Source organism: Anopheles bellator, chromosome X (genome assembly GCF_943735745.2).
Source record: "Anopheles bellator chromosome X, idAnoBellAS_SP24_06.2, whole genome shotgun sequence".
Classification (NCBI taxonomy): domain Eukaryota; kingdom Metazoa; phylum Arthropoda; class Insecta; order Diptera; family Culicidae; genus Anopheles; species Anopheles bellator.
In genome coordinates, this window is record NC_071287.1 from 5,510,529 (window position 1) to 5,535,048 (window position 24,520).

Genomic DNA, 24,520 nt, shown 5'->3' on the forward strand with positions numbered 1-24,520 from the left:
TCCCGTGCCGCGATTCACGAGCGCAAACGACGCCGGCCACTGAACGTTCACTGTGCTGACCAACTGACCATACCACAAAAAAAGGAAAAAGGAAAGGGCCAAAACTAAGAATGAAAAAAGGAAGAAATAAAGAAAAACAGCAAAAAAAGAAAAGAAAACAAAAATGAAAGAAATAAAGAACGAAAGAAAGAGAGAAAGAAAGAAAGCAAAAAAGAAAGGAGAAAAGAAAGAAAGAAAGAAAGAAAGAAAGAAAGAAAGAAAGAAAGATGGCGCGCCAGTTTGGCAACGCAGAGTCCATCAAGCCAGTTTAGCATACGAGAGAAGTGGTGCAACGTTTAATACGCACACTGTGAACAGTCCGCGAAATGTGTCCCTCGGATCCCTGCCCTCCCTCGAACCAGCCCCGCCAGCCCAATGAGGTGAGGAAGTGAAGGAGGGGGAGTGAGCATAGTTTGATGCGGGTAAAATTGTTATGTAATGAGCGTTTTATTACATCTACCGTCTTGCGAGAGACCCACACGCCGCGATGTTCTTTGCCACGGCCACGGCCACGGCTGATATTTTGCGCTCGTCTGCCCCTTCTCGCCCCCCCCCCCCCCCTTTCAGACTACCTCCCGCTAACTCCTGCTACCTATTCCACCGCAACGGGCAAAAAAACCGGCCGTGTAAAAAGGCAATTAAAATCACAACATAGCTGTGCGTGCGTGTGTGGTGTTGTTGTGCGAATGAGTGCGCTCACACTCACAGGCGAAAGGCCTCTTCTTCTTCGGCTTGGACAAATTCCACGTTTATGGCTGGGGCACGGGAAAAAAAAAACAACCAAGAGCCTGGCGCCTGATGACCGGCCGCCAGATACCGGTGGCGGGAGCGGTAAGAGGGCGCAGCACCCGCAAAAGGATATGCGGCGGTAAGGCGGCGGCGGCGGGGGCGCGCGGGAGGTTAACGATCACCCCCTCCATCGCCCGTCTTCCTGGCGCCCCCCCACCAGCCTCTGCCTGCTATTGCTTGCATTCCTGATGACCACACGGCCGCGGCCCGGGCCACGAGTTGCATTGTAATGCAATATTGCTATGCTGCATGCACAATAATGTGGAGCATAGCTGTCGTCGTCATGTAAATGAGGCGAAACCAACCGAGGGACGGACGGATGGACGGAGCAATCGAGCGCTCTGCTTAATAATCACGGCCTCGAACGCTCTAGTTTATTCGTCCGCAACTCACCGGTCGGGTTGGGGGTAGGGCAGGGCCGGGGGCTGTGGTGGGGGGGGTCTCTATACCCTCCTCTTCCTGCTGCAACGTCCTGGCACATACTTTGCTTCGAGCTGCGGCCCGGATCCCGGGGGTTCGTTAATTGTTGGAAATCACACATTCACAGACCGCTGGTTGTTGTTGCTGCTATTGTTGCTGCTGCTGTGGTTGTTGTTGTTGTTGTTAATGGACCGTTTTGTGGGGCCACCCCACCTCGCGCCCCGGGGACCGATCGATCTACAGCTAGCCTCACTTACTGCACGTCCTCAACAACGAGAGTAGAAGGAACGCCAAAGGATCGACGAGGCGGTAGCGTCTTTCGATTCCTGGCCTCGGGCCGGTCCAAGGATACGCTCCGTAAGGCACCCCCAAACGGCAACCCACACTTGTTGGAGCGTATCCTCCGAGGAGAGCTTGGACCAATAATTGGAAGCGCTCTGGCTCTGGATGTCATATCCAGTCACCTGTCCATGCACTGCTGGTCACCGTTTATTCGCTTCATTTACATTTCCCAACTCCCGTCCCGAAACGTCCCGAATCCCAGCTCTGTCCGGCTGCCGCGGGACCCAAGCGACCACGCTCAAAACAAAAAAAAAGAAATGAAAAAGCCCGAAGCCACACGCCCCCGGCTTGCTGGCTGCTTCTTCTTCAGGTCCATTCAGAGGTGCCCCAAAAATGGCATGTTCGGCATACACAAAAACAGAGCGGACCCCAACCACACATCTTGTTGGCGCTAAACAGCCTACTCACCCACCACAAGCCCCACAACAGTCAACCCACCACCGGGAGTTCCCCACACACGCCTCGTTTAACGCCTCGGTGGTTGACCATTTGCATAATATGTATGTTAATGTATGCGCATATCGCGCGCACCATCGCGCACCGAATGTGCTAATGCCATTAATGGCGTGCGATGACACTCTTGTGCTTGGTGGTGTGCTTGGGGTGTGCTTCTTTGCTCATCAGGGTGAGGGGTGTTCCGTGCCGGATCGAGGATCGAAATGGAGCACCCCCAGGGGGAGCTAATGGCACCCCGGGAGGGACTCTGGTCTGGCGTGGTCCGGTCCGGTCGGGATCGAATTTTGAAACCGAAGCTGACAGCCACCTGGTGCCTGCTAACTCACCTTCGCTCTCCCAGACGTTTGACAAGCAATCATTTGGTTGGCAAACAAATGGCCTCGACAAAGAAGCGAGATTTGCAATGCGACCAGAATTACTCGTGGTAGCGGATACCGGGCCGCGGCCAGATGTCAAGGCCAACGAGCGAAGAGCGGTGATAGGGAGCCCATCACACCTGGGTGTCAATCGTGATGTTAATGACACTGTTAAGTAGCATAGGTGCCAGGTCTTTATAACCTCCCATTAATCGACGTTCGATTAGAAATGGAGCGTTGATGCTTCGCCAACTTTGTTTCTGTCGGGTTTTCTTGGAACACACCCGCCGATTCGATTCGATTATGGAACTAACAGATTAGATAAAATAATAGCATTATGGAATGTAGCGTTATTATCGGTAGTGAGCTAGCAGACTGTCGGGGAGGATGGATTCCGAAGAGGACCACTGAACAAATGTTCACAACACAGCAAAGGGATCGCGTGCCAAGGGAACCCACTCTTCATATGAGCGTATTTTAAGTTTAATTTCAATCAGTCACCTAATGTCACTTGTAAAAGTCATTTAGTATCGCGATCAGATCTTCACAGATCTTCACAACACAGCAAAGGGATCGCGTGCCAAGGGAACCTACCTTCCGGGGGCTCTGCAGTCCTCACGGACCTCAATTTCCTTCACAGACCTCACGGACCTTCCTGGCCAGTGCTCAGTTGACACAATGCTACTACATTGCTCATTAAATTTCTGAGTTTAAGCGTGATCGTACTAGCCTTCAAGACGATTTATGTCAAAAACGTCAAAAAATCAGAAACAGCACATGAAATAGTTAGAAAAATACAGGATATCGCATTGGAAAAACGTCGAATCACTTAAAGAGATTTAGTATAAGGTTTAGCCATCTCATTGAGCAGTATAACCAAGATGTTGGCTGAAGTATTGGGTTTCAAAAAACTCTGTGCAAAATGGGTGCCGCAGGTGCAATGGAACAATGCACCCGGTTACAAGAGCATTTTGAAAATGGCCACGAATCCATTAATTAAAGTTGAAATTGTCGGAATATCCACCGTATATACCAGATTTGGCTCCTAGCAACTTCAATCTCTTTTCAGACCCAGCAAAAATCATGCGCGAAAAGCGTTTTCCATCAAATGATGACGTCATAACTGCTGTGGAAGCATATTTTGAAGCCCTTTCAGTTCATCACTTCAGGAACGGAATTCTTAAGTTGGAGTCTCGTTGGATCAAGTGCAATGATGTTCAGGGAGGCTGTACTGAATAATAAAGGGTATTTCAAACCACAAAAAAGTGTTTTTCTTATAGAAGCTCCTAATGTAATGAGCAACCTAGAGCCATAGAGTAATTGGAGATCGCCTGGGCTCTCCGATGGAGCCCAGACTGACATTGGCATAAATTCTTGATGACACTATGACCAAAAGTTCCAAGTCGTCTCGAGCTTTACCTATCGAGAGTGTCAACGTCCTGATCGCTCTACATTCTGAAGTAACTACTTCGCTGTGCTGAAACGCTCAAAGCTGAGGCTGTACAGAATCGATTCGGGATCATCGAGTAAGAACGATGTTTGACCCCCGCGTGTAGGTGTGAAGATACCATGAAGGAACCCCGTTAGTACACCCTCACCCAAGAACTAAACCAACCCCGGACCTGAAGAAGGCAAATGGTGCGAATTATTAGCGAGCGCTCTCGGTACATCTCTGGGTGCGCATTCGAGCTGGCCATTAAGGCCAAGGGCCGAGCGAAAAGCTAACTTTGAATAACGGAAACGTAGAAAATAGTTGCACGGCCTGTCGGTCGATGGTGGTGGCGGTCAACACACCCGGCGGGAAGCGATGTAGGAAAAAATCTTCAACTAATTATCGACCGTCGCCGAGAGAAGCCGAGAGACTTCAACAGTGTGGTTTTTGCTGCTTTGTTGTCATATATGCTCGTTGCCATTTCTTCGAAGCACGAGCAGAGCATGCAATGGCGGTGGAAGAAATTGCACTTCGACACCACCCACCCACACCTACCTGGGTGGGGCTATGTTGTTGCGCCGTAAGGGTCCGACGCGACAACTTGTTACTGGTGACCGTTCCCTTCCCCATTGTTTGTAGGCACACCTACCTCTCCACCCAGTGCATACAACCGCGAGAAAGAGCGTAGGGGGAAAGGGTGTGTGGGAGGGGTGGGGAGTAGGGGGAAGATTAGAATGTTGCGCGCTGTTGCTGAGCTGCAACCAGGGTCGGGGTCCAGGGAGTTGTTGTCTTTAGGATGCGCGGTTTGCGTGCGTTCCAGAGAATGACAGGCGACGCTGTGACAGGTGCTCTTGGGCAGGGTGTGCTCCTGAAGCTTGCCCACTCTTTTATTCCTGCAAGACCCCAGCCTATTCCAGACACCTCAGTATTTGTCCGGTGAGTATTTAGCTTCGGGCAAACATAAACATCGAAGTCCCAACACACCTTCCCGTATATCCAGAGAGAGAGAGAGAAAGAGAGAGTCAAGATATCGACTTCATCACCTGCCAAGGCAATGCCGAACGCATCTTCGTTCTGCGTGTAGCAAGCTAGTAGGTAACTAAAACCATACATTAACAATCACTACATCGTTTCGACCGCCCCTTTTGGACTAATACCACATATCCTGGTCCGCATAAAAAAGCCAGGTGCGAAAGCCGCAAAGTCAGGTGAAGCCTGGCCCACTTAGAATCCTGGAAAAGTTGTATATCTTCTAGCAGCAGTTTTGATAGTTATATTCGACTTTCAGAGCTGAAAGTTTTTCAACTTGGCACGCGAAGTTTATAGAAAATTATGATTAATTGAAAATCAAAAGAAGAAAAATAATTCTGCACACTCACGTCGAGAACTCCACCAGATTTGCTTTAAAATTCGCAAAATCAACTGTATATGCTGTGCTTTACCGTTTTTCCGGGAACCCAATACCGTACACCGAAAAATTCAGAGTAGACATCGTAGTGGAACAAACAACTGGAAGCTGAACTGAAAGGTTTTGGGATCATTCAAGGCAAATCCTAGACTATCGATTCGGGATATTGCAAAAAATACGGTGCCAGCAGAAGTACTGCCCAGAGGATGTGTCTACAAAAGGTTTTCATCACAAACACGACGATGAACTCAACGCTGTACAAGGAAGAGCGCCTCAAAAAGCGAGTTCTATCATTTATCAAGTCACACAAATGTCCGGTTAGGTTTTGGTCTCTGATTTGACAATAAGGTGGATATCATCGCAAAGGATATGAAAGCAAATAAGCCGCTAAGGTGGACCAGAAGATTGCATTACAGAAAATGATGGTGCGCAGTCCAAAGAAAATTCAGGAATAAATTTCTGAAATTCTCAACCATCATTTCGACACCTTGACATGTTTCCCGAGATAGAGCTAATTCGATTTTTCCCAATTCTAAGTGGGGCAGGCTTTATGATTGAATCCCCAAATATGCAACTTAATACGCGAGATGCAAACCTGAGTGAGCTGCGTAGTTCAAAGGATCTTATGATAGACCTCTCTCTTGGATGAGCAGCTTGTCAATGAAAGATGCTCTTCTTGTTCAAACTCCTTGAGAGCCCCCCTTGTAGTGAACAAGCATGCGGTGCGGTGTACCATCTGGTTGAAACCTTAATCTTCCTGCCATTGAACTGGTGATGACAGGGTAATGGACATAAAACGGACTAAACTACTGGCAAATGAAGCAAATGAAACAAAACCAACAATACTTCCGTGACTTTTTACTACACAGTATATTACCTGGCCCCCGCTGATAGAGTAGTCGGTAACGCTCTTCGCTGTCAGCGCAGCTGGCCAGGGTTCGAATCCCGGGATCGGTTGTCGCTCAACCGGCCATGGTTTCGATTCCCGATACCGGCGCTGACAGAAGGGGGGTTGGCGCGGGACCAACAACCCCGCCCGTAAAAACGAACTGTTACGGATAGCACCAGGGATAATTGACATTAACATTGTCTCTGGTGCAGGCCAAGACCGCACAGCAGTTGTAGTGCCAAAGAAGAAGAAGAAGAAGAAGTATATTACCTAAGGGAGTGAGATATGAGTAGTAGTTGTAGGCCAACGCCTAGGACACTTGAGACAAGAAGAAATCTGGAACACCTAGAAAGTATTCTTCCGTCCGTTCCGACACTTGTCGGACACTTCAAAAGTGTCAACAACCGCGGCAAGGGTGACGAGATCGAGATCGAAAACTTCTTGTAGGAATTTGAGGCAGTGCTAAAGTGGAGACACGATTTGGTGGTCGTGCGGCAGAACTCGCCATCGGGTCGCCTGATTCGCCCGGAACACCGTAGGGGTCCGTGGACGGGTCCGGGACCGCGGGAAGCCACCTGAGCGATGGCAGTGCAATTTCAATCGCACATCAATTTCCGAGGCAGATTCAGCAGAAAACATCAATTTCCGAGCCAGAACGCGCGCGCCAAGCCGGTCACGCCGTTCTCGGCCGGGGCCGGGAGTGTGTATTTATAGATTCCTTACGTTGCCCTGAACCCTCCCCTCCTGTCGCGATGCCCTGAAGAGATCCGCCCATCCGGCTGGAGCCGGTGAGATAACGGTGCTAAATACTAGATTCGCACACCGACGGACGGAGAGTCTCCGGACCGACAGCAACCCCTGCGACTCTGGGCGAACACTGGCCCCCATCTCAAGTATCACCGGCGTGACGACCCTGAAGAAGACGGCGTGGAAACGGCGAAGGCTGTGGAGGTTGTTGGAGGAGCTCTCGCGGACCGTCCGGCGGCTTCTCTTGTGCTACCATCCCGGGCTGGTAGCGCAGACACTGGGCAGAAGCGCGCCCGGTACTATTAGGTCGTGTCAAAAGCTTCGGCACCTTTTTTCCGGTACTGCCGAAGCCTCAACCTCCTTCAAGCCGTCGGTGGCGTCGATGCTACCGAGAAATCTTTGCTTGGTTGTTCGGCGAAAATGAAGGCTGCCTAGACCTGGAGCCTGGAGCCGACTGTCTGGAGAGAACCTGCTGAATAATTCACAACGACGACGCCCAGGCTTTACTGAGGCGCACAAAAGGGGCAGGACTTTCGGGGCGACCTAAAAGCCCAACACGCTGCCCTGCGCTGCCTGCCTGCTGCTCTAAATTTAGAACCCAACACACACTTGAGGGCAAAATTGATGACATACTGCTGGCGATTTATTTATTTCTGTAAACCTCGGTAAACCTGCAGCAGGGGAGCAGGCAGGCAGGCCGACAGGCGGCGTCGTAAACCTGTTCCGCAGATCCTGATCGAGTCATATTATATCAGCCCTCATCCCCACAGCCGGCCACCACCACCCCACATTCCGCTAACCGGTTTGGTGTGCCGTGTGCGCCTGTGTTGTGTTGGGAGAGGTACTTTTCTTTCTTTCAGCTGTCGGACGCTCGCGTACACCTTCTTCAGCGGTAGTTATTAGTAAGTTAGTTAATTTACATTACCGCACAGCCGCATTTGCAGGAGGGCAGGCGTCTTCCTTTCTTTTGCTGGCGCTGCCCGGGGCGATCGACAGCTTGTTGGATCCACAGGTGGCTGTTGGATCGAGAGCCCGTCGTAGACTTTATTGCTCGCTACCCTCGCTACAAATAGGTAATTTCCAGAACTGGACACATGGCACTGAAACTGTGTTCCAATTGTCCAGCCACACACTTTACAGGCCTACTATCATTGCTCCTCTACGCTAATAAAGGTCTGACGGCTGTGACGATGTAGCGGGACTTTCAGCGTAAGTTTCGGGAGCTGAAGAAGTCGCCCAAAAAGGTGCGCAAAAGGCTGCCAGGTAACGTCTAAAGAAGTTCGGGGCCTCAAAATCATCGCAAGATGGGATTCGTTTGAGAGATGTTGATTTAATGTTCTGACAGCCAAATAATGACCTGACAAATATCTAACATTTTGATCCCAAACCCAGCCAGCCGTTTAATCATACCGGCCGAGGTGATGGAGATGAGAAAATGAAGAAAGATTTGCAGAACTAAACACAGTCAACTACCGTCAACGTCAGTGGCACACGGTGGGACCACAGACGAGACCACCAGAGGATTGGAGAACAAAGACCAAAGACCAACTAACAAACATCCAGACTGTGGGCGAAACTCTAGATTTCCACAGATCATCCAGAAATGTGCGAAGACTCGTAGGGGGTATTCCGTGTTCCAAACTCCTAAGACTTGCCACACTTCTAGGAGGAGGAGCAGCATGGCATGGTCCGCACAAGGATCGATGTAGATTGCATCTAACACATGGGATGAAAAGTCCCGAGGCTAAGAAAGGGTTTCCTTCCCTTTCCGCATATTATATTAAGTGTAGCAATTAATTCGTGCGTTTTTTTTTACATTTGTGAACTAATTACAACAAAAAAAAGATATGACTACTAAGTATTGTCAGTCGTTAGCTACTACTTTCTTCCATCTTTTAGGTAGTGACTCGATTCCGTGTCGATAGAACTTCATATCTTTGGGAGCGATCCCCTCTGAGACCCCATAACCGTTGCAAAGTGAAAATTTCGCTTTGGTTGCGATGGACCTGGTTCACCAAGCTGTATCCAGGGCTTTTTGCATCTAGGATTCCTGTAATAACTCCTCTTTTCATCACCAGTGGCGATTCGGTACAATAATCTCTTTTTTCTGCCGTGCAAGCAGTAGTGAAATGTACTCCCCGCAAAAACACTTTATCAGTAACAAAACGTGACATTTTCAAATGCTCAAAACAGGTCTTGTTTACACTTGGACCAAACAATCTATACTGCGTTAGATGCGTAATGATAGTAGCTATCAAACACATATTTCATACAAAAAAAATTGTTATATTTAGTGAGTAATGCCGTCTATTGTACAAGTGCACGAATTAATTTCTACACTTAATATTTTTAATTTTTGTGCAAAATTGGCTTTTTCCATCAACGTCATCATCGCCATCGTGAGCCACGAAATTATCCCCTCCCAAGAGTCGCTCTAACATTTCAGTATCACTTTTGTAGAACGATTTTCACCATTTTGCCTTCCAAGTAGGCCTCAGTTTCACCGTTTCATTCGAAAGAATTTTTTTACCGTTGAGCATTTGACTGAGGTCCAGTAGTTGCTAGGAGCGCGAAATCTGTCGAATGCGGCTACGGCTGTGGGAGCAATTCGAAGTCCTCAATTCTTGTCGTTTTGTCATTTTTTTATTGACTTCTCTTGATGAAACAATTCCCTTTTCTTTGCCATCGATGCTATCGATTCCTAATAAAGTTCCTCACGTTCACGACCACTTTTTTAATCAGCGTGCCAAGCTTTTTATTGTTCTTTCTGATGGAGCGAAGCCCTCACTTTCAAGGCCGCTGGCTTGGCTTGAACGGTATTTTTGCCCATCAAGAAGCGATGTAAAATTAAAACACGAAATTGTTTTCGATCCATTATACTGAATATAACAAAAGTAGAATATCATCAAAATTTTAACAGCTTTCTATCAAGGGTTAGCACTAAGTGAACAAAACCAGGGAATACAATAAGGCTAGAGCGCAATTTATTTGCTAGGGTCGGGACTTTTCGCCCCGTGTGTTCTGCACCCCAACAACCGGATAACGCGGATCCAGAACGCGTCGCTGTAAGATTTGAGCGAACAATTTGAGGTCAATGTGCCACGAGCGTTGGACCGTGGTGAACCCACCCCGGGTGGGGTGGGGCACCCCACCTTCCCAAAAACAACAACAAAAACCGCCGCCTGAGAGATGAACGCCACCGCCTTTCGAGTGCCAGAGCGCACGTATCGATGGGACGACAAAGTAGTAACCAGCCACAAGCAGGAGAGATTGTGTAATATTCCTGCTGCTGCTGCTGCTCTTGAGTCCCCAGCGCCAGCGTCACTGCTCCCCGTCACAGGCCCCCCAGGACCCGCAGCCGCCACCATCGTCATCATGCACTGACCGCGGTCAATAATCGGAAGTTCAAGGATAGAAAGGAAAAAAAAAAGGTTGACGCAAACGATGCACACCGCGCCAACGAGGCGCTATGAGGCACCGAGAGAGAGAGCGAGAGAGACCCCCTGGCTCTTCTTCCCCCCCTCCGACCCTCCCTCTTTGCGGAGGGAGCCGCATTCCACCGGCGCACCTGCGATGGGGGACCCCGCCGGTCGGTCGTCGTCGAGTGTGGAGATGGTGTAATCGCCGCTGAGACGTGACTTAAGCGTAATAAGTCTCCCGCCGCCGTCGCCCAGCATCCGGGGCGCCTCGGCGCGCCATCCGCTGCCGCACCCCCGCGTGGTCCTGAGAGAAAATCGAACTGCGAAATTGGAAAACAGGCAAAACGCGCGAGAAGCAAGAAAAAGAAACCGGTTCGACTGGGCTCGGGCTCTGCTCGGACCCGCACTTCCAGCAAGGACCCGTCCGGGCGGTTCCTCCCCGACGGGACGACGGAAGCCGAAGCTGGTTCTCGGTGGGCTGGCGCAGAGAGCTGACGTTTGTCGGGCTTCGAGGCTGCCCCAAACTTTGTTTTGGCCGCCCCCGCCCCGTGCCAGACCACGAACGCTACTACTTGACTACGGTCTGCGAACTACACTTGAGGATCTCGAGGGGTCGAGACTCTAAGCCGTGTGAAGGACGCTTCTCAAAAGCCGACAAAGCCGGAGAGAGAGAGAGAGCGAACAGGAGCATCTTTAAAATTTGTTAGTGTCATTCTCGAAATAAAAAAAAAGAAATGAACTGGTTTTCCAGTGTACTGAAAAATGTTTAGGCATTTGGCGAGATTTGAAGATGCAACCGAAGCGCGTCGCCGTTATTATTTCGGCATGAAGGACACACCACGGGACCATCCTGGTGACGTGCGAAGGTTGAAAAATGAGGAATTGCGCACGAGAGCTGTTAAGATGCAGGCCGATCTCTAAAACCGAACAAACCATATTCAGACCGAAAAGCGGTGGCATACAAATTGAGCAACACGCGCAGCTTTGCAAAACCATTTTGCGAAATGCTTTTTTGAACGGCCCTAGAAGTAGTCGGTTTTGCATCGGCGACTGCCAATGAAAAATTGGTTTATTTTGAGAACTCGCGGTTTGGGTGGACCAGGGGAGTGCGGTGTACCAGGAGCTACTAAAACGGCAGGTGAAACGGGTACCAGCGACACAATGGTCAACTGTACGCTGCAAAGCTTGGTCGGTCAACATAGAACCTTTTTGCTTCAATGGCTCCACAGCACACAGAATGGAAAGATGTTGAAAAATGGGTTGACAAAATAAGAAATGAGTTTTATTCGAACCATGAGAAATCCAGCACCACACTGTTTTTATTGTTTTTGGAGCCAGCAGCTAAGCTTGGCCTCGTGACGTAATCTTCCATATCGAATAGGGAACCGTGAAATCAACAACAACAACAATGTTCGCAATGCATTGGCCACATTGGAAACTACTAAGAACGCACCAAACAGGGATCAGAACGAAACGGGGATCTGAACGAGGACTGGACTCGGGACTCGTGGCCGGCCAAGTAGACCGAACCGGGCCAGGACAATGTTGTGTTGCGAGCGAAACTTCCCAAAGTGCCCCAAAGAGGGAACGAAATATACCTTTTCGCATCGCGTGGTCACAACAAAAACAACACCACTTGTGGACTTCCATCGCGAAGGATGAGGCGTTTTCCAATGGCCCCGACTCTAGCCGCGATAATCAGTCCTCATCAGTCGGACTTGTGTGCCCCCCACTCCCCCCTGCCATGCCCCTGACTCGCAGCCAGCGAGTAAAGACGGAACCAGCAAGACCAGCCACAAGGCGCCAGGGCGACCGCGTCCGGATTGCTTCTCGTGGCTTTTGGGACGCAAGAAGCTCGGAGTGATCGGAGTCTCTCTAATGATAATAACGGCGGGGAGCGCGGGAGAGAGCGAGAGAAAGCGAGGCAATTGTCGCATTGGCACGAAGAAGGGGAATGGAAAGAAGCAAACGCAAGCCCATTCTCCGGTCTACCAAGAGGGTCCCCGAAGGACCGCATCTCGCGGACGCAGCCGCCACGTTCGTCGCGTGTGACCTTCGCGTGATCGCACTCGCCAGATCGCTGCCAGCGCGTACGCGGATTTCTGTGTGTCAAAGCTCTCAAAAAAAATAGAGGAAAACATCAAACAAATGCAACCCGGCCGCGCGGCCCGATTTCTCCTCCAAAAACGAGTGAAAGACTTCACCGGCCCATTGAAGCGACGAACCGCGGAACGGGAATGATCATCATCATCTGGAATTCCCGGGTTTTTCTATACATGCGTGGTGGGGTTGGTATGAAAAGTTTTCGGGGCCAAGACGCATTTTTCAAGACATTTGCTTTTTAATTTTATTTTTTTGGTATTCTTCAACCCTCTAACCCTGTCTAAACAGTACTGAGAAAAGCGGTACTTTTGCTCTTCCAAGCACAGGGTGAGTTAAAAAAAACTGCAACGAACTTCAGACTGCTGTCATTTCTAAAGCTCTCGTGCGACAGCTGTCAGTTTTATTCCAGTAACAGCTCATTATATTGTTTACAAGCGTATAAAAGCATTTTGGTGGGAATTTGAGAAAAAGAGAAAAAGTTATTCGTGATGGAATACAAGCGTAACACAGTGTGATTTCATTATATTTGGCTGGAAAACCTCAAGTGGCTATCGTTAGAGCCCTCCAGCATTTGAATGTTAATAAATCCTTTGTATCTCGTACTATCGCTCGTTACTGTGATACTGGTAGCGTAGCCCGACGTGAAGGGAGTGGACGGAAAAAACAGCTAAATCACCAGAAATGGTTCGAAAGGTGAAGAAGCGACTTGATCGAAATCCGCGTCGCAGTGGCAGAAAAATGGCACGTGAGCTGAACATATCGCAATCTTCCGTTCGGCAAATATTGAAAAATGAACTTGGACTAAAGCCATTGAAGTTCCACAAAGTGCACGATCTTACCGATGCACAAAAAAAAGTTAGACTTGAAAGAGCCAAAGACTAGCTCCGCTTGGCCGAAAGTGGTGAACTGCCGAATTTGGTTTTCTCCGATGAGAAACCATTCGTTATGCAGCAGTTTGCAAACAAACAAAATGATCGTGTTTACTTGCCAGAGAGGTCAACTGAAAATTTACACCTTCGGTTGGCCACCAGAACTCAAGCGCCGGCCATGGTGATGGTGATGGGGCCGCCATAGCAGCCGATGGTCGCTCTCCGCTCGTATTCATCGACCGTGGCGTCAAAATAAGTGCCGAATATTATCGCGAAAATATTCTGGAGGGTGCATTGAAGCCTTGGGTACGCAAACATTTCGGTCGCAGACCTTGGACATTCCAACAGGACTCAGCACTCAGAATGGTTAAAAAAATGAGGTTCCTCGCTCCATTTCGACCGCACAATGGCCACCAAAATCTCCGGATGCCAATCCGTTGAACTATTGTGCCTGGGGTTACTATTTTGGGAAGCAAGGTTGGAACTAAAAACCACCAATCCATCGATCACCTCAAGCAAGCGCTTCGCCGAGAATGGGACAAAATACCGCAGAGCCACTTGCGGGCAGCGTGTAACGGTTTCATTGGCCGTTTGAAGGCCATAATTCGTGCCAAAGGTGGCCAATTCGAACAAACTTAATTTGTTCTAAAATTTTATGAAATTTCCGACTTTTTTTGGCTTTCATTCAATAAATTTTAAACAAAGTACTCGCTTGCTTAAATTACTTACTTAAATTGCGTTTTACTTTGTTGCAGCAGTTTTTGTAACTCACCCTGTAATAGTCCACGGAGGTAATGTCGAGATGAGAGATCGCCGCACTGTTCCCCATATCACCCCACAAGACCCCCAAAAGGGAATTGAGCCGGAAGGCAGGACACAAAAACAGAACAATGACTCAATGATATGGCGTTGCAGCTAGAACACGGCGACGAAGACGAGTAACGGCCAAAGGGAGCGCTAAAAAGGACGAGCTTTTAAAAAAAAAGGACACTTTGAAGACCCCCTCCCCCTCCTCCTCCTCTTCAAGAGCCCAGCACAGCAAGCCCAGCCAAAGCCACCAGCCAAAAGCCGCATGACCTTGGCCGCGCAAAGGCCGCGCAAATGTGCGGCGAAAGGCATGCGGCGGCGGCGGCGGCGGTGGTGGCGGGTCAGGGCCAGGGCCAATTTGTCGATGATGTCGACCACCCCCCCCCCCCCCCCCTTCCCCCCGCCAGATGAGTCGCGGAGGAAGATGTTTTACGGAAGATACCACACAACAAATCGATTTGAAAGTTCGCCGTGCTTGACGTGCGTGTGTCTGTGTATAATGCAATGCAGTGCAGTTTACGGAGGGAAGGGGGAATGGGGGGGTAGGGAGTTAAAAACCCTCGCGGCCAAACCTCATGACTGACCATAGGTGGTGGAGGAACCGCGCCGGCCCCTCAGCCGCTCCGGGGCCATTCGTTCTTTGTTCGCCGTGGTGGTGCGCGTGCGGAACAAAACGAAATCCGCGACGATAAATTTGGCACATTAACTTGGCGATTCTCCCTGTGTGTGTGTGTGTGCGTGTGGTGGATCGGGTGCAGCGCGTTCCAGAGAGGCCAGGCACATAATTTTGCATTCCACAGATCTGATAAATCTTTGTTCGAGATCCTCGGGAAAGGCGCGGCCCCGAGAGGCGTATGTGTGTGCCGCCACCCACCGACCGCCCGCTTGGCACCGCCGCCGGCGACATTCCGTTCTCCGCTCTGGGGCGTGCTGAAGGGTGTCCGGAGGGGGTAGTATACAATTTACGGGGCCGCAGGTCGCGTATTTTTTGGGGTCTCTAAAGGAATCTGAAGCAAAAGCCGATGCGAACCGAATAGAATCGGCCGAGTAGTGCGCTGAACAGCGCCCAGTGACCCGCCGGCGCCGGCGAGGGGGTCGGCGGAGGCAGAATTCCTAGAATATATGCCCTCGGTGAGCCCTGTCCTGCCCTGCGCTGCTCAGCGCTGCCCTGGGCCCATGGAAGGAAGCTACACACGATCGCGCATCCCCCCTGAGGAGGGGGACTAGGTGCTGGGGGGGCTGGGTTGAGGATGCTTGGGTGCGAATTTTCCACCGTGCAGCGCCAGCTCCACCACCGCCGCCGCCGCCGCCGTGGCCAATGGCCTCTCTATTGCGACCGAGCGACCCCGCGCGTGAGACGGAGCCGCAGCGAGCCGCAATCTGAGCTGCTGCGGAAAGGGCTCTGCAACGACGGGTGTGTGTGTACGGTGAAGAAAAACGAAGAAACACCGCACCGGAGCGTGTGTTTGTATGCGTACATAGCGGGCTTCATAATTATCATGTGCGTGCATCTTCGCGCAAGGCATGTGGCATTGAAAGCGCATCTCGCTTACTGCACTGCGTGCCCGCACTGCGCGTCCCCACAGCCGGGGGGATTTGAGGGGGACAGGACAGTGGTCAGTGTAGAGGGTCGCAGCACGCAAGTGACGCGGAAGGTGCGGTAACCCCGCACTGTATTAGCGCCGCCATAACGCGCAGTCGACAAGACGTCTACCCCTCTCTCTCGCTCTCTCCAATGGCCTGCTGGGTGGAATGGGAGGGAGCGGGAGGGCGGGGGGCATTCTCGTGGCGAAGTTCGAAGACCTCGAACTTGGGCCGGGCTCGGCTCCTCGGCAGCCGGGGTTTCGCCAGGCCGGCCGACCGGCCGAGAGAATCCGTCCACACGTTCCACGTTCTTCGTGGATGATGACGGCGAAAAAGTCCTTACCGCGGAGATGCGCAGATAACGTAACAAGTAACGAGAGAGAGAGAGAGAGAGAGAGAGAGAGAAAGAGAGAGGGCAAAGAAAAACAGTGAGAGCCCGATTGTGACAATTTAGTGGCACCGGGGTTACCGTTTATAGACTCTTCCTCTTCTTGCTGCTCTCGTTGCTTATCTCTGTTGGCCAAGGTGGGCCAAGGTAGGCCAACAGACCACCAGGCGGGTTCAGGGTTGGCTTCACAGAGTGGTGCGATTGATGCGCTAGCGGCAAACGCCGGAGTCAGGAGTTGGTTCAAAGTCCTGGATCTTCATGAAGGATCTCAGGAGGCATCAAACACCCACCAGGACACAGGACAGAGCGGAACCCACGAATGAGAGCTGACTTTTTTCGGGTGCCCCATGCCACAAGGTGACAACCTTTTCTTGAGGCAACTAATCACTCGATCATCAGTGGATTCAATATGTCTCTAAAATCTGGGTGCGCGTTATACAAGGGGAGTACAAATTTTGGCTCCTCTAAGCTTACAAATATGCCCTTTTAGGTACATATTTTATGGTATTATTGAATAAATTATGAAATGAAACATATGTTAGGAATACAATTATCCTTACAATATCGTCATTAAGTCATGGCAGGGAGTTAAAACAGATGTTGCTGTGAAATCATTCAAAAAATGTGGCATCAGCAACACTATGGATGGATCTGAAGATGTCGCAATTTTTGAGGACTCTTCAGAGAGTGACAATGAGGAGTACATTGAAGAGCAATTAGAGAAACTGAATTTGTCAGACAGCAGTAAATCTGAGTTTGAAGATTATTACGAAATATAAAATACTAGTATGTCTTTTGCAATGTATACGCATTTTATCTTTAGTCTACTTTTATACATAATACATTATTAACATTGGGTATTTGTTGGATATCACATATCTGAAAAATGTATAATAAAAAACTTTTTTTCCATTTTTTTTCTCTTAAAATATGGGTGCGCGTTATACACGGGTGCGCGTTATACACGGAAAAATACGGTAATTGATAAAAAAAATTCAAATCCAAATCTATTTTTCTTTAACAAATCATCCAAACAAGCCGAATTGACTTTTAACGAGGCCCAGGTCAGTACTTCCTTGGGCGAGAGGGGTGGTAACGGTCACCAGGACGTCAGGTCTTTCAACCAACCCGGGGTACGTTTGGATTACTCGAAAGCATATTCGACGACATTTAGCATAAAGAACTGGCGGACAGACAGAAAAGACAGGGCACGAAGTTATGTGAAAATCATTTCACAGACAGATGTGTTTTTATGGAAAACCAGCGCAGCCAGAAGAATGAAGGAGTCGTGGCACTCAGCAAAAATGGCATATGGTGCTGCCGCACAGATTGCGAGTCGAGTAACGAAACGGAAAAACTTTGCTCGCATCAAGAAATGTGAGTAAAAATATTGCACAGTAAGTAAAATTGATAGAAGTACGCGTCGAAATGTTATAAAACATTGAATCTGCGGGTACTTTGGAAAGCTGATCGGGCAGGAAAAATCCTACCAAATGTTTCAAGAGAACGGCGTAAGTCGCAGGACTGGTCCGGTAAACGTCGTCGTCATCCAGTTACATGTTTGGTCCGCTGTGGAATCGAATTACCGCACAATGCAGGCGGCAGTGGGAATGATTTTGGAAAAATGTATCAAGCTCCGCGAGAACAAACGAGACCGGCATCGGAGATCGGGGTGGGGACCGAGGAACAGGAAGTAGCCTCCTGGAATGTGCGATTATGCGCGCCGAGCGTGCTCCAGTTGTTGTGTGGCCTCCGGCGGTACAGATTAAGATGCATCGTTCGGCCTTTCGGTGGAGGCAGGGAATGGCGTAGCGCCCGCAGACGATCACGAGACAGCAGTGTCCACACGATGCAGCAACGTGCTGCAATGTGGCCCCCGGCTCGGCGAACGGGCCATCGAGCCCGGTATTCCTCGAACAGTTTTCGAAAACCACCGAAAAGTGCGGTGTCTCATAGCGATTGCCTAATAATGTAGGCCGAACCCCGTACGCAAAGTAGGCACGCAAAAGTCGAGAGTTGAATGTGACGGTGTTGAATAATGATTAGCAATCGGTGGTGTGTGGTGAAACGATATCGGCTGTGCTTCTTTACTCTCGCCACATCTCTTACGCTCAAGAAGGGCCTCGACTGGAGAGACCACTGCGAATCCTTCACAGCCCTTCCTGCTACCTACACACCACACGCAGTAACCTGCTTGAGACCCGAGATCTCTCAACCAACACCAAACGCTCATCACTCCAACCTACCGCTAGGTTTAAGTCGCTGGCGCGCATCGAACAATCGTCATCCGTACCACAACAATCCGTACGTGGAAGAACCGCAGTAGGGCCGTGTTTCACATACCTGCCACTTGCCACAGAAACTCCAACTGCACTCCAACAGAGCGCGTACACTAATTGCTCTGCAGTGTGTTTAATTGTGCGAATGTCCATCGTTATCGTACGTCATTTGCACTGCATGTGCATATTAAGAAATTGTTATTCAGCCTTACAATTAGATCGTAACCACCATTAGACTGAGCATAAAAACTCACATAAGATACCGAATTTGGAAGATGTAGTGGCACGCACACTGTATTCTATGTTCCTTTTTTTCGTTTGCTCTGCCACCAGTGCTTATCTCAATGTTGGAAGTGTTGGACTGTTTGGTCACCAAAAATTTAAAATTATATCGTGTTTATGCTAGATCTTGTGGCCCATTTGTTTAAAAGCATGTACATCTTATTTGGCGTTACAACCGCTGAGCGATCTTAGGCTGCACCAGAGACAATGTTGATAATGATGCTCTCTGTAACATCATGTACGTACATCCTCATATTCATCATTATCATTAATAAGTTTAGGAGAGAGACAAATATGATATAAATAATTTGAATCAAATTCTTCGGTGCGATTTCACGACCTACTACCCATAAGCCTCATTCACCAGCTCCATGTACGGTTAAGTCCGAAGTTCGAGATTCTCCCACTATGGCTAAATCGAAGGATTAAAAACAAATCAATCGCGACAGTTACAACCATCTGGAAGTGGTGGAATCAATTCCCGTACCGCGCAGCTGGAATGTGAACAAAACACAAAATTGAAGGGTACTCAGTGATCTCATGAATTCCACAGAACCATAGTGGCTTATCATGATTCTATAACCTTTTTGACGACAATAGCTTTTCCACAACGGATAAGTGCTCATCGATGGGTAAGATGTTTCGCCAAAGGAACACTCACGTCTCGTTATTTCAAATCAGTTTTGTTTCAGTTTTGTTTCCCTTTTGTCTCCCATTCCTTTGACGTACGCAGTGGGCTACGACACCATCTAATAGCGATCAGACCGAGAGCCCACGACGAGTACAACAGGATTGCTTGAACATTGATGATTGGTATTAACCATACAAGGCGATATAAAGTACCGAAGGTTGAAAACCAAACCGGGTCAATCACAAACTAAACAATCAAAATGGAGCCGGCAGACGGAGTCTCTGCGGGATGATATACCGTATATGTGATATGGTATTCTGGACTTAACCGCCATGGCCAAATACAAAAGAGCTGCAAAAATTGAGTCTACTATTTACAACTACACTGCTTTTCATAATGATAACCTCAGCCGTTTTTTCAGACTGAGGCTAAGATAAAACGTTGAACCTATTTATCGTAGATAAGGAATCAATTAGTTTTGCAAAAGAAATAATATCCATTGCTTGGTTTTCCGAAATAAACATTATTTTGACTTGGGGTGTCAAAAAACGATAAAACGAATGATAACCTCACTTGTAAAAGTAAGACCTAGTCCAGTCCTACTAACAGTAGTTGAATTGTCAAGTAACTGAGCTTTTTCATCTCAGTAGTCTTGCTTATTTCCTGTAGTCAATTGGCCATTTTGATCAAAAATGGGTCGTGGAGCTCAATTAGGAGAAGACGAAAAAGGGAAAATTGAAGTGTACCATAGTGTTGGGAGGTCAAATCGTGAAATAGCCTCATTACTAAAACGATGTCCAAGGTTTGTCAATAATTACTTGAAAAATCCATCGGAATATGGGACTCGGAAGTCATCTGGACGGCCAAAACTACTCAACCCTCGAGATAAACGAAGAATAGTTAAAACTGCGTCTAACACTACGAAAAGTTGTCGGCGTATTAAGAATGAATTGCACATGAATGTTAGCTATACTACAATCTGGAGAACTCTTAATGCCTCTGTAAGCATTGTCAGAGAATCAATGAGAAAAATTCCAGCAATGAAGGTACACCACAAAGCAGCAAGATTACAATTTGCGAACGAGCATATGTCATGGAAAGATGAATGGAATTATGTAAGCTACCGATACATTGAGTTTTCCAATATTTGAGATTTTTTAAATTTAGTTTGGACTGACAAAAAGAAATTGAATCTCGGTGGGTCAGATGGCTTTTGCCAGTACTGGCGAGATTTGAGACGGGAACCTCGTTTTAGACGACGGAATTATGACGGAGGTTCCATCATGGTATGGGGTGCGTTTAGTAGCCAAGCTAAACGTAATTTAGCAATAGTTCCTTTACGAATGAATAGTGAAGGGTATATGGCCATTCTGGAGAGTAATTTGAAGCCATAATTGCATCGTTTCAACCACCACAAGCTAAATTTCCAGCAAGATAATGCAACTGTCCATTCAAGTAGAGCAACAAAAGCTTACTTGGAACATTTGGGAGTCAATGTAATGACCTGGCCGGCTGTTTCTCCAGATCTCCACCCTATTGATAATGTTTGGGGAATTCTAGTTCGAGAGATTTATGCGGATGGCAAGCAGTACGAAAAGATACAGACGCTTGAAGTGGCGATTAGGAATGCTCGGCGTTCCCTGTCGATGAAGGTGCTAAAGAACCTATCCGAAAGTATGCCACAACGTATTTTTCAAGTAATAAATCGTAATGGAGAGGCCACCGATTATTAACACATCATGATTTTCATTCATTTTTACTGGGTGGCCATATTTTCTTGAATAATACATAATGAGGTTATCATTTGGAAACAGCCGTTTTATCGTTTCTTGGCTCCCCAAGCATAAATAATTTTTATTTCGCAAAACCAAGCAATGGATATTATTTCTTTTGCAAAACTAAATGATTCCTCATCTAGGAAAAATAGGTTCAACGTTTTAGCTTAGCCTCAGTCTGAAAAAACGGGTGTGGTTATCATTACGAAAAGCAGTGCAGTAAGATGAGATCCTCCTACCTTTCACCTGAAGCAGCTCGGCGGCGAACACGAACATTGATATCAGCTGCACGTAATGTTGACTTGAGATGCGGATCGAAGAGCACTGCACCAGAACCCGTAACTCGCACAGCATCCCAGCTACGCACTGGCGGAAGGACTCCATACTGCAAAGAGGAAAAATCGAATCAATAGAAACGATGCTGGTACTGGCGAGGGGTGGCGATTAAGGATATGGCCCATCACCGCGCGTAACTTAGTATTCGTATGGCAACTTACCCCTTTCTATTAAACAGCTTACCGAGCGTGTGTATAAAGGATAGGACGAAATCATCGTACACATTAGAATCCTTACTGCGCAGCTCCTGCTCATCATCTGCGTTAGCTTGGCGCAGAGAGGGGCGAAGCAAGGGCTTTGTGCTGTCCGGGGGAATCCATATTTCACGCCGGGAAACCCCAGCGATATAGCGTCCAGCTTTCAGCAGTCTGGCCTGCTGCAGTTCTACCTGTGGATGGCGCAGATTACGTTCATACTGTCTATTATTGGGTGGATAGAGCCAAACAGCAACATTATTACTGTTTTTCCCGTTAAAAATATAAACAAAACGTAAGAAGCGATGATCATGGCGATACGAATAGTATGTGGTATCGTTGCCACTAAATATCGCACACTCACAGCCATACTCATCAGTAGGTTATGCTATTGAACAGTCTGATTTGATTTAGTTAGCGTTTGAGAAAGTGAGTGAGAATGTGGGAAAGGCGTGAGGTAGGAGTGGTAAATATTAACAGTTCCAACCAGATTTGGAAACGTACGAAAGCATTATGAAGTGCTGCTCACCTTGTTCTTAGATACGTCAAAAATGTGCATGAGAGTTTTCAGGGTTGCGTCATATGGCGTGGCGGACATCAAATTACGCATGTTGAAATAAATGACATCCAATGTGTGTTTCTGAAAATAAGAAAAACAACAGAAACATATAGATCACCAATAGATACAATCGCAACAAAACAACCGAAATGCCATTTACCCGACGCAGAGCGATTATTGCCAATTGGTTGAATGCCCTTCCTTTGTGTGGTGAGATTCGCTGAGCAGACTTGTACCATTCCTGTGCTTCATCGAAATTTGTACTGTTGGTAAACTCACTTTTATAGCGTGCTAGATCGCCGATAAACACGCACAATTTGTAAGCTTCTTCCATGACTGGAAAATACTTTTCACGATCGAAGTCCACGAGCTCGCCAGTTTCAAATTTTAAAGCATAGCGCTGCTCCATTTTCTTAACAAGGCCCTTGAACTCGTCCATGCCATTGTTTATAAGACTCTGCGTTTTCTCGTGAAGCTTACTTTTCTCTTCTTCATTGTCCCCGGAGGCCATCCGTGTGCGTAATTCTACGATTCGATCATGGCAAACGAAATTCCAAAAACGATTCACGATATCGGTTTTGTTGGCGAACTTAATCTCCTCTAACAAAAGTTTCTCTAATAGTTGGTACACTTGGTCACGCACCTCTTCAAATTGGGTCCACGTCCCAACAAAGACCCCGTTCTCCAACAGTGCTCGCATCTTGACCACACATGAGACTACGATTGGGTCCAAGTCTTGATTTTTCAACCATTTTACTTGCTTTGTTTTCAAAGACGAGCACGGATTGATAGCATTATGCGATTCATCATTGGCACGTTGTGCACTATACTGTACGAGCGTGCCGCATTCCGGACGATCCTGCGGTTGCTCTATGATGATCGGGATTGTTGGGTTTCGCGGATCATACAACGTCCTCTGTTTGCTGGTGCACGGCTCAGAGTTCGGGTCCGGTTCAGTCTCGTGCCCATCAGTTGTATGCGTAGGGTCCGTTGATGGGCGACTATGCATTGTAGCGGACGGGGGTAGAAACAGCAACCCCGGAACTTTGTCTGGCTGAACGTTCGATTCCATTTCAGCAGCAAGAACAAAACGCTGAAAAGAAAAATACCAAAATAACATATGCACAACAAAGATAATGCAAAAATGTGAAATGTAAATGTATACAAAATTATTCACTCCACCCCGGACCATGGCGTTGAACATATGAATGCGTTCGACCGAAAGGCGAGCTGGCTCCAGCTCAAGGCGGAAGCTGGGAACCTTCTTCTTCAGTAGATCGGCCCCTACGCACCACCACGGGTGTCCGGGAATAAAAGCTAACAGAAAATCTTTCCGATTCGAATTTGATAAACGATTGTACGATGAAGTACGTTACAAATCTTTTGATATTTAAAAGACAGCCGTGCATAGTAACATATGGAGCAGAACTGAGCTACCCACAACGGGGTGTTAGGTGCTCCCATAAAATATCGGCTGAAATTGGACTACCCGGTGTGGTGCTGGAATATTCCACAACTCAAAGTTAAAGCGTGTAAACAGGTATGCGTAAGAGGAGAATGAAAAGGATTTGAAGAAGCGCGTGTCCCTGAAAATTTAATCGTAATGTAAACTTGTCTGCATGTTACTATTCAAGGGGCTTACTGGAGACTGCAATGTCCAAATGGCCTTCCTTCTCTCAATTCAAGCTTCTATGAAATTGACGAACGTCTTTCAAAACGCGCTCAATCTTGTATCTCTTCTTTCCGGCCCGTTAACCGCCAACTGCTTCTCAGCAACTCCCTTTATGTTAGCAACTCCCTTTATGTTAACTCCCTTTATGTTAACAATACTCCCCAAGAACAATGTTGGTATTATTCCACTCCAAACTTGGTACATCGTAAATATGATCGACGATCGTACGATGACTTCCAGTAACATGACGAAACGAGTTGCTGCTGAGCTCGGAGCTGTATGGCCGTGCCGATGCACCTGTGACAGGCGCAGCGAGGGAAGCTGCGGCAGCCCAACGCAGCCCACCGCAGCATCGCAGAGGAATGCGAAGAACGTCCCAGAAAACTCAAAGAAACGTGACACAAAGAAAAAAAACATGGCGCAGTGTCGGCGTTGCTTGCTGCTGAGCGGCGGCTACCGTAAGCAACCCGGTACGCCACTGGACCGGCCTGGTTCGTCCGATTGTGCTAAGCACTCAATCAGGCGCCTCTTTCTGCATCTCCGGCAATGCAATACCTTTTACAGCTATCACTTACTTTTACCTTATATTATATGCTAGCCAACGCACCTCACCCCGCGAATCCGACACCTCGATTACCTTAACTTTAGAATGTTGCTTACTTACCGGTACTTCCTTGGATGCTCTCCGAGCTGCTAGTGATAAAATATGATGCAAAGGTTCATTTGACGTTTAAAACGGTTGTC

General features: G+C 48.1%; 1 protein-coding gene across 1 annotated transcript in view; it reads right to left on the reverse strand.

Moving 5' to 3' along the window:
* The window catches only part of LOC131213367 (telomerase-binding protein EST1A), a 45,509-nt gene extending 22,705 nt beyond the window's left edge, over positions 1 to 22,804 (reverse strand). The window contains exons 1-4 of the mRNA XM_058207397.1: positions 22,265 to 22,804; positions 22,075 to 22,185; positions 21,513 to 21,739; positions 21,255 to 21,400 (exon numbers count right to left, since the gene is read on the reverse strand). Of these exons, the coding sequence (XP_058063380.1) occupies positions 21,255 to 21,400; positions 21,513 to 21,739; positions 22,075 to 22,185; positions 22,265 to 22,804 (1,024 nt within the window). The remainder of the gene's footprint in view (positions 1 to 21,254; positions 21,401 to 21,512; positions 21,740 to 22,074; positions 22,186 to 22,264) is intronic.
* Positions 22,805 to 24,520: the final 1,716 nt, after the last annotated feature.